Source organism: Arachis hypogaea, chromosome 11 (genome assembly GCF_003086295.3).
Source record: "Arachis hypogaea cultivar Tifrunner chromosome 11, arahy.Tifrunner.gnm2.J5K5, whole genome shotgun sequence".
Classification (NCBI taxonomy): Eukaryota; Viridiplantae; Streptophyta; class Magnoliopsida; order Fabales; family Fabaceae; genus Arachis; species Arachis hypogaea.
The window spans coordinates 137682008-137692080 of record NC_092046.1 but is presented as its reverse complement, the minus strand read 5'-3'; the positions used below and the strand labels follow the sequence as shown (position 1 = coordinate 137692080).

Here is a 10073-nt window from a genome sequence, read left to right as displayed (position 1 = left end):
CTTCACGTTATCTTAGTTTTTAGTTTTCAAAGTTGGTGCTATTAAGTATTAATAGATAAAAAATTCACTTTTTTTTAGTATCAGTGAGTATGAAACATAGGTAAAAGCAGAATTAACAGGACTTTTCAAACGATGACAACAACAATCGGATGTTGCTGTCTATGTATAGTCATGCTCTATTTCCAACATATCCATGGAAGTATATAAATGCTCAAAGCTACCCAACTCGAGTTCATAATCAATATGCTCATTAAAGGTATGAATAAATCCATGCCTAAGAAGTTCCTCAACCAACCCCCTCTCACTAGGGTCTCTCTTAAAACATTTCGCCAAAAAATCCTTTCCTTCGTCTGAGACATGGCTTGGAATTTCTGGCACCTCATCCAAGAAACCAATCCGATAAAGTACCTTAATAGGGTCATTATCATGTAGATAGTGCCAGAGTGGCTCTTCTGTTATCATTTCTAACACTACACACCTAAGTGTCCACACATCAACAGAAAATTCTACTTCTCTCCATGTGTCTTGTACGCCGGCGTCCTGAATCACACTCTCACCATCAGCCACCACCTTAAGAGCGTAATCAAAATCAGTTATCTTGGCTCCTTGTGCTATCACCAAGTCATTCTGCCGCTTCACATCGCCGTGCATTATTCCTTGGAAGTGAAGATAAGTCCAAGTAATATTTGGTGAGTGAAACGGGCCACTACAACCCCAGATAAGCCACATGTGTTCCTTCTAACTGCATCAGTGATGGTTAGCGTACTCCATGAAAATATTGTTAAAAGACGTGCCATTTTCTAGCGTGACATCACAGCCTTTATAAGCCACAATTTGAGGACAGTTGAATGTGGAGAGAATCACCTGGCCTGTCTTGAGTTGCTTGTAGCGATGTAAATTCGTTGACTTGACAGCAAAAGCCTGACTAGAGTTGAGAGTAGTGGCTATGGAGATGGAGCTCCGAGCTATGGTGTTTCCTCTTCTACACTCCATATGGTATATATGACTCACTTTGTATGATTGGGTTGGTGGAAGCAATAAAAAAGTACGGCCTTCATGAATTGAAATCATATATATATATGGAAAAGTAACAAGTTAAGGTTAAAAGCAGAAAGTAAGGTAAGTTAAAACTTGTTTTTAGGGAATTAATTTTCATAGCATCTCACAGTAATCCACGCATTATAGTATTTTCAAAGATCAAATATCATTGTATTTGCTCCACACAACCCACAAATCCTGTCTCTAGATGGAAGAAATACAAAAAAAAAAAAAAATTAGAAAAAATAACAAAAATAATTCATCGAATAAAATAAATTTAAAATGTATCAGTTTAGTCCATTTTTCTAATTATATAAACCTTAACCCAATATAACTTAGCGACTAAATTGATAGATTTTCTTAAATATTTATTCTTGGACATGTTAAGTGTCATGTATGCTATCAATTAACATTTCATATTATCAATTATTGACGAAAATTGTTAACAGAGTGATCGAAAGATAAATTTAATTAATTTGTAATATTTAGAAGAGTGATTTTATTGATAAAATGTTTTAAAAACTAATTTAGAAAACACTTATCTTTCAATAACTAATTTAACTATTAATCCTATTTATAAATCTAAATCAATTCAGATGTACTGGTTGGATTAATTAGTATATATCACTCTATTTTATGAAATTTTTTTCTTCACGTTATCTTAGATTTTAGTTTTCAAAGTTTGTGCTATTAAGTGTTAATCGATAAAAAAAATTCACTTTTGTAAATATTAGGAAGCATAGGTAAAAACAGAATTAACTGGACTTTTTGAATGATGACAACAATCAGATATTGCTGTCTGTGTATAGTCCTGTTCCATCCCCAACACACCCATGGGAGTGTGTAAATTAGAGGCTCAGAGCTACCTAACTCGAGCTCATAATCAATATGCTCATTAAAGGCATGAACAAATCCATGTCCAAAAAGTTCCTCAACCAACCCCCTCTCATGAGGTCTCTCTTGAAACATTTCGCCATGAAATCCTTTCCTTCTTCTGAGACATGGCATGGAATTTCTGGCACCTCATTCTAGAAACCAATCCGATAAAGTATCGTAACAGGGTCATTATCATGTAAATAGTGCCAGAGTGGCTCACCTGTTATTATTTCCAACACTGCACACCCAAGTGTCTACACATTAGTAAAAAATTCCAGCTTCTCTGCATGTGCCTTGTGTGTCGGCGTCCTGCAATCACACCCTCACCATCAGCTACCACCCTAAGAGTACAATCAAAATCAGCTATCTTGACTCGTTGTGTTGTCACCAAGTCATTCTGCTCCTTCACATCGCCATGCCTATTCCTTGTCAGTGAAGGTATGTAAGTCTAAGTAATATTTGGCGGGTGAAATAGGCCACTACATTCTCAAGTAAGCCACCCGTGTGCCTTCTAATAGCGTGAGTGATGGTTAGCATACTCCATGAAAATATTGTTAAAAGACGTACCGTTCTCCATTCTCTAGCGTGACATCACAGTCTTTATAGGCTACAATTTGAGGATAGTTGAGTTTGGAGAGAATCTCCTGTTCTGTCTTGAGCTGCTTGTAGCGATGTAAGTCCATGCAAAAGTCTGACTAGAGTTGAGAGTAGTGGCTATGGAGACGATGGTGGTGGAGCTCCGAGTTATGGTGTTTTCCCTTCTACACTCCATAAGGTATATATGGCTCACTTTGTATGATTGGGTTAGTGGAAGCAATAAAGAAGTGCAGCCTTCATGAATTGAAATCATATATATACAGAGAAAAATAATAAGCGAAGGTTAAAAGTAGAAAGTAAAACAAGCTAAAACTTATTTTTAGGGAATCAATTTTCATAGCATCTCACAGTGATCCACTCATCATCGCATTCCTAAAAATCAAATATCATTGCATTTGCTCCACACAATCTATAAATCCTATCTCTAGAGGGAAGAAATACAAAAAACAAAAAAACAAAAAAGACAAAAATTAAAAAAAAATAACAAAAACAATTCATCAAATAAAATAATTTTAGAATGTATCAATATAGTCCATTTTTTTAATTCCATAAACTTTAATCCAATATAACTTAGCAACTAAATTGATAGATTTTTTTAAACGATTATTCTTGGACATGTTAAGTGTCATGTATTCTAGCAATTAACATTTCAAATCATCAATTGTTGATGAAAATGGTTAATAGAGTGATCGAAAGATTAAAATGATTAATTTGTAATCTTTGAAAGAGTAGTTTAATTGATGAAATCTTTCAAAAATAAATTTAAAAAACAACTAATCTTTCAATAACTAATTTGACTATTAATCCTGTTCATAAATCCAATGATCAACTCGGATGTACCGCTTGGATTAATTAGTATATACCACTCTATTTTATGAATTTTTTTCCTTCACATTATCTTAGTTTTAGTTTTCAAGGTTGGTGCTATTAAGTATTAATCCATAAAAAATTCACTTTTTTTAATATCAGTGAGTATCAGTAAAGGAAGCATAGGTAAAAGCAGAATTAATTAGACTTTTCGAACGATGACAACAATCGGATGTTGCTGTCTGTGTATAATGTCCTGTTCCATCTCCAACACACCCATGGGAGTATGTAAATCAGAGGCTCAAAGCTGCTCAACTTGAGCTCATAATCAATATGCTCATTAAATGCATGAACAAATTCATGCACAAGAAGTTCCTCAACCAACCCCTTCTTACTAGGGTCTCTCTTGTAATATTTCTCCAAAAAATCTTTTTCTTCCTCTGAGACATGGCTTGGAATTTCTGGCACCTCATCCCAGAAACGAATCCGATAAAGTACCGTAACAGGTCATTATTATGTAGATAGTGCTAGAATGGCTCTTCTGTTATCATTTCCAACACTGCACACCTAAGTGTCCACACATAAGCAGAAAATTCCTACTTCACTCCACGTACCTTGTACGCCGGTGGCCTGGAATTACACCCTCACCATCAGCCACCACCCTAAGAGCGCAACCGAAATCAGCTATCTTGGCTCCTTGTGCTATCACCAAGTCATTCTGCCCCTTCACATTGCCATGCATTATTCTTTGGGAGTGAAGGTAAGTCCAAGTAATATTTGACGGGTGAAACGGGCCATTACAGCCTCAAGTAAGCCACCCGTGTTCCTTCTAACTGCGTCAGTGATGGTTAGCGTACTCCATGAAAACGTTGTTAAAAGACGTACTATTCTCTATCGTGACATCACAGCTTTTATAGGCCACAATTTGAGGACAGTTGAGTGTGGAGAGAATTTTCTGTTCTGTCCTGAGTTGCTTGTAGTGATGTAAGTCCGCTGACTTGACAGCAAAAGCCTGACTAGAGTTGAGAGTAGTGGCTATGGAGATGGAACTCCGAGCTATGGTGTTTCTCCTTCTACACTTCATATGGTATATATGACTCACTTTGTATGATTGGGTTAGTGGAAGCAATAAAAAAGTGCGGCCTTCATGAATGGAAATCATATATATACAGAAAAAAGTAACAAGCTAAGGTTAAAAGCAAAAAGCAAAGCAAGTTAAAACTTGTTTTTAGGGAATCAATTTCCATAGCATCTCTCAGTAATCCAGTAATCCACGCATCATCGTATTCCCTGATAAAATTATGAAAGAATAAGAAAAGAAGAGAGGAAGAATATTATATTTTGTATTTCTTGATTGATTGAATTGAATTGTAAATTATAAAGGTAAAACTAAATATATATAGAACATTAGCTTAAGAAAGATAAAAGCAAATAAAGATAGGATAAGAACAACTAAAGATAAGATAAAGAAAAGATAAGATAAGATAATAAAGACTAAAATTGTAATTGAATTTATCTATTCTGTTGGGCTGAATTTGTGGGCCACGAGACTTCTTTATTGTTGTCATGGGCTAAGGTGGAAGAGTAGTTTAATATTCCCAAATATCAAATATCATTGTATTTGCTCCACACAACCCACAAATCCTGCTTCTAGATGGAAGAAATACAAAAAAAAAAAAAAGAAAAAATAACAAAAATAATTCATCGAATAAAATAAATTTGAAGTGTATCAGTTTAGTTCATTTTTCTAATTACATAAATCTTAATCTAATATAACTTAACGACTAAATTGATAGACTTAAACATTTATTGTTGGACATTTTAAGTATCATGTATGCTATCAACTAATATTTTATATCATCAATTGTTGACGAAAATGGTTAATAGAGTGATCGAAAGACAAAAATGATTAATTTGTAATCTTTAAAAGAGTAATTTTATTGATAAAATCTTTCAAAAACGAATTTAAAAAAACGACCTATCTTACTCGTTTATAAATCTAACAATCAACTCAGATGTACCATTTGAATTAATTAATATATATCATTCCATTTTATAAAAAATTTTTCTTCACGTTATCTTAATTTTTAGTTTTCAAAATTGGTGTGGTTAAATATTAATCGGTTATCTTAGTTTTTAGTTTTCAGAGTTGATGTAGTTAAATATTAATCGATAAAAAATTTACTATTGTATCAATAAAGTAAAAACTAGCATCTCACAGTGACCTAATCATCAGGCTGATTTTTTTGGTTATGGAAGGGGTGTAGGTGTTTTGCAGGGTTATGAAAGATGGGGTTCTACACCGTTATATGGGACAGTTTTTTTATCAGAGTTGGTGTGGAGAAATCGAACCCTCCGAATTCTTTGTTTCCAAAAATTTATATGCAAATCGGATGGTCCGTTTTGCTTGGAGGAGATGAAACTCACATCATAGAAATCGGACCGGCGATTTCTCATGGAACAAATCGGATGGTCCGTTTTGTTCGTTGGGGAAGTAGCTTCTAGTAGTCACATGGTCCGAGTTTTGTGTATATATATATAGTTGTGAAGTTCCCGAACCGTAGATAGCCGACCAGATTCAAGTTTGTTCATCTTCTTCGACTTCTCTTCTTCTTTCTCAGAGTGTGGGGTCTGTATTGTTGGGTTGGAAAAAAATAGTTGCTGGTAAAGTTTTTGTTTTTGTTTTAGTGAGTGATAGGAATGGATGATAGAGTCATTTTGAAAGTGTATTATTCTTTGATATACTCTATCTTTGTTTTATATTAATTTATTTTATTTTTTATTTTTACTTTGTAAAATTTGTAATTGTAATTATTATATACTATGTTTATTATCAAAATTTTGTATAATATAAACTATGATCCTATAAAAAAGGACAAAATAAATAAAAAATTAATTATAAGTAACAATAGAGCCATAAATAATGAAAATTTATAATCCAAAATAATACTAAATTAAAGAGTACGGGTAATATTAGAAAAATTATAGAATATTTTTTTTGTTTAAGATTATAAAATTTATTGTACTCTCTTTTATATTTTTTATTGTATTTATTTATTTATATAATAAATATTTTTTATATTATTTTTGTTAGGTTCTGTTTTTGCATGTATATAAAAAAAATAATTTAAAGTAATTTTTACAATGTGAAGTTCCGGATGATCAACATTTCTAGGTTTTGATTTCTTTGACATTTGGATTTTTTTTAGTTCAAACAGATGAAGTAGAAATGGTTGAGGGAGGAAGAAGATAAAGGCTTCGAAGCTGGCTGGAGAAGAAAGGAAAAGTGAAATCCTTGGGTACGCATGCAATAGAGGAGGTTGGTTGTGACACCGTCTCTAGGGAGCACCTGGCCAACACGACACGTGGATGGGGTAGTAACAAATCGGACGGTCCGCTTTGGCAGCAGGAACTCGCACGGTCCGAGTTACGTCTTCCCAATCGCACGGTCCGAGTTCTATTTTCCCTGACACCACCCCAATGTCAAGCACCCCTCCTCTCCATATCAGCGTCTAGCACCAGCTATGCCTCCATATTAAAATTCAAAAGCGAATCATCATGTATCAATAAGGTAAAAAGTTTATAGTTTTTAAGGTATGTGCTGTTAAGTATTAATCGATTACAAAATTTACTATTGTATCAATAAAGTAAAAGCTAACATCTCAAATTCACTTTTGTATGAGTTAGGTAAAATAAGATTTGAACTCATATTTTGAGGTATAATATACCTCTTTTTAACTATTATACTAGTAGATATATTATTAAATAAAAAAATACTAGATAAACAATGACTATTTTGAACAATATAACCAACCACCAATTAAATAAAAATATATTACATCTTAATTTAATGCTATTAATTAAATTTAAGATTAATTTACTCTTTTAACCTTATTAATTCACATTGTTTAATAAGGCAGATTGCTTAATAAGGCAGGTAGACTCTGTTTGCTCAACTTGGTAGTGACTGCGATTCCTACTTATCGCATGCAAGTATCTCTCTTCCCTAAAGGGGTAACTAATAAGATAGAATCCATGATGCGAAACTTTCTATGGAAGGGTGAAGCTGATGGTAGAGGCCTGAATCTAGTTAACTGGAAAGTGTTGGTCACTCCTAAGAAGTTTGGAGGTCTGGGAATTAGAGATTCTTTTTGTGCCAATATTGCTCTTCTTGGAAAACTAGTTTGGCAACTTTTTCACCATCCCGACAAGCTATGGGTTCAACTGTTGACGGAGAAATACCATTCTTCTAAGGCTGATTGTTTTAGTCGGTCTCGAGGAAGGGGATCTTATGTTTGGAAGAGTATATGTCGAGCTTGGGATATCCTGAAGGAAGGTTTTAGTTGGTGCATTGGGGATTTGGAACAGAACTTTTGGTTTTCTAAATGGAGAAGAGAGGGGCGACTATGTCAGGAGATGGATTATGTTCACATTTCTGATTCGGATCTCAGGATCTTGGACCTTTGGTCATCTGGACAGTGGAACCTTGAGAATATCTATTCTCATCTGAATCAGTCTCTGTAGAGCAACATTAACTCTTACAACCCAGATGTTCAAGCTGGTTCAGAGGTCGGTTGGTGTTGGACTGGTGCGGCCTCAAAGGTTTATGATGCTCATAGTGGTTATTTGTGGCTCAGTAAGAAGATGTTTAGTTGGGAGGATAGGGGTAATTGGCTTTGGCTTTGGCGTCAATATGTTCCAGAAAAGCACAAAATTTTGGCCTGGCTATGTCTTCGGGAGGCTCTTCCTACTGCTGCATTTCGTTTTAGGAGGGGCATTTCGCACACGGATAGCTGTCCACGATGTTTCTCAGGTCAGGAATCGGTTTTACATTGTATTCGGGATTGTCCAAAAGCCCAACTTGTTTGGCAAGCTTTAGGGATCTCCGATCAACCAGTGGATTTGATGAGTTGGTTCTTATATAATAGCAAACAGCGCCCTTTTAGATTCTTTTCTAGTCTCTGGTGGATTTGGTGTTCGAGAAATAACGAGATCTTTCATCCTCATGAGCATTGGACCACAGACAAGGTGATTGGTATGGCTTTGTCCTTAGAAAAGGAGCTCCGAAATATTTTTGAGTTGCAACGACTATCTATCCCCTCAACCATTAGTGGCTCTTGGATTCCCCCCTGAGTGGGTACCTTTAAGATTAATTGTGATGCTAGCTATCCTGGCAGTGGTGCTCGAGTTAGTTTTGCTTGTGTTAGCAGAGATTGGAAGGGAAGGTGGCAACGAGGCTGTTTGGGAACAATTGAGAGTCGTAGCATTTTGCAAGGAGAGTTGTTTGCTATTTGGAGAGGCTTTCTTTTAGCATGGGACTCGAGACAAAGAGACATTATATGTAAGACAGACTGTGTGGAGGCATTTACTATTGTCAATAATTTACAATATTGCTCTGGGTTTATTAATCCTTTGGTGTTAAAAATCCGAAATATCATGTCTTGTAAATGGCGTGCTGATATTCGGTTGATCTTGAGAGATGCAAATACAGTAGCAGACATCATGGCAAAGACTGCAATGAGGACTATTTCTCCCCAAGTGGAGCTTCCATTGCCTTGGAAGGAGTTTGAGAGTAGTATTCAGCGGGACTGCCTTTCTTAAGCAGTTTCTTGTTTTTTTTTTTCTTTCTTAATTTTTGTTTATTTTCTTTTAAGTCACAAAAAAAAAAAATTCACATTGTTTACACATTGTTCAAAAATATTATTGATTACTTATACTTTTTCTCTTTTAATATAATTTCTTTTATTGAAATAACTAATATGTACTTTTATATTTTTTTTTATATTGGATTAATATATTTTTGATAATATTGCGTATTATCAAACAATTTTCTGTATCCAACAATGCTAGAAGACCCTTTAGATTCATAACAGCTTGGTTAACTCATTCAGATTTCTCTAACATGATCAATGTCAGCTGGAAATTTGATGACGTCTACATACATAATGAAAGTGTGCAGAAGTCGAAAGAATAATCTTCGCATTCGGTGCCACCATCACCGACTCCCTACTAATAATCATCCCTACAAAGTAGGGTTTGTTTTAAAATTCTCATTCAGAAATTAGGAGATTGAAATTTAAAATTCTCATACAGAAATGAAGTGACTGAAATTCAATATCATTTTTATTGATCGAGATGATACTAAAATTTCTATTTCTATCTCTAAAATTTCAATATTTCACTATCTCCAAAAAATAAAAACACAAAAGACAAAAGACAAAAAATTTTTAAAAATAAAAATCAAAACTTTAATAACATTTTATACTTAAAATACTCTCATTTCAATTAATTAATTCTAATTTTACCTTTTATACAAATTAAATTAAAACCTCATTCTTATTTTAATTTCTATCTCACTTTACACTAAATTTTAATTTCTATTTCTCACTTTACACCAAACAAAATATTAAATTAAAATTTATTTCAATCTTGTCTTAGTTTTTGTCTCCCATACACTACCTAAATGACTTTGATCTAAATGACTTTGATCACGCTCTAGCAGAGTATACCGTAATGACTTTCCAACTTTACATTTAACGACAAAATTCTACCAAGTCCTAACTGATCACTCATGCCATGCTGCTTCAACTCTTGGCAAAAACTGGTTCGAAGTTCAGACCTCAGAACCATCGCCATTTCACCATTTAATTTGGCAGATTCCCACCTGTAATACATGTTCGGTAGCATCCTTATTTACCAAGGCATATTATATACCAGAAAGGCAGGAACTATCACTACTGGCAAACCGTAACCAA

General features: G+C 34.2%; 1 protein-coding gene across 1 annotated transcript; it reads right to left on the bottom strand.

The window, feature by feature from the left end:
• Positions 1 to 159: 159 nt before the first annotated feature.
• On the bottom strand, positions 160 to 729 carry LOC112721951 (mitogen-activated protein kinase kinase kinase 17-like). The gene has a single exon (XM_025772953.1). The coding sequence runs from the start codon at positions 727 to 729 to the stop codon at positions 160 to 162; it is 570 nt and encodes a 189-aa protein (XP_025628738.1).
• Between the last annotated feature and the right edge of the window lie 9344 nt (positions 730 to 10073).

What these genes read in the sequence shown, in the direction of transcription:
- LOC112721951 (XM_025772953.1), bottom strand. Translation starts at nt 729, where the DNA reads ATGTGGCTTATCTGGGGTTGTAGTGGCCCGTTTCACTCACCAAATATT.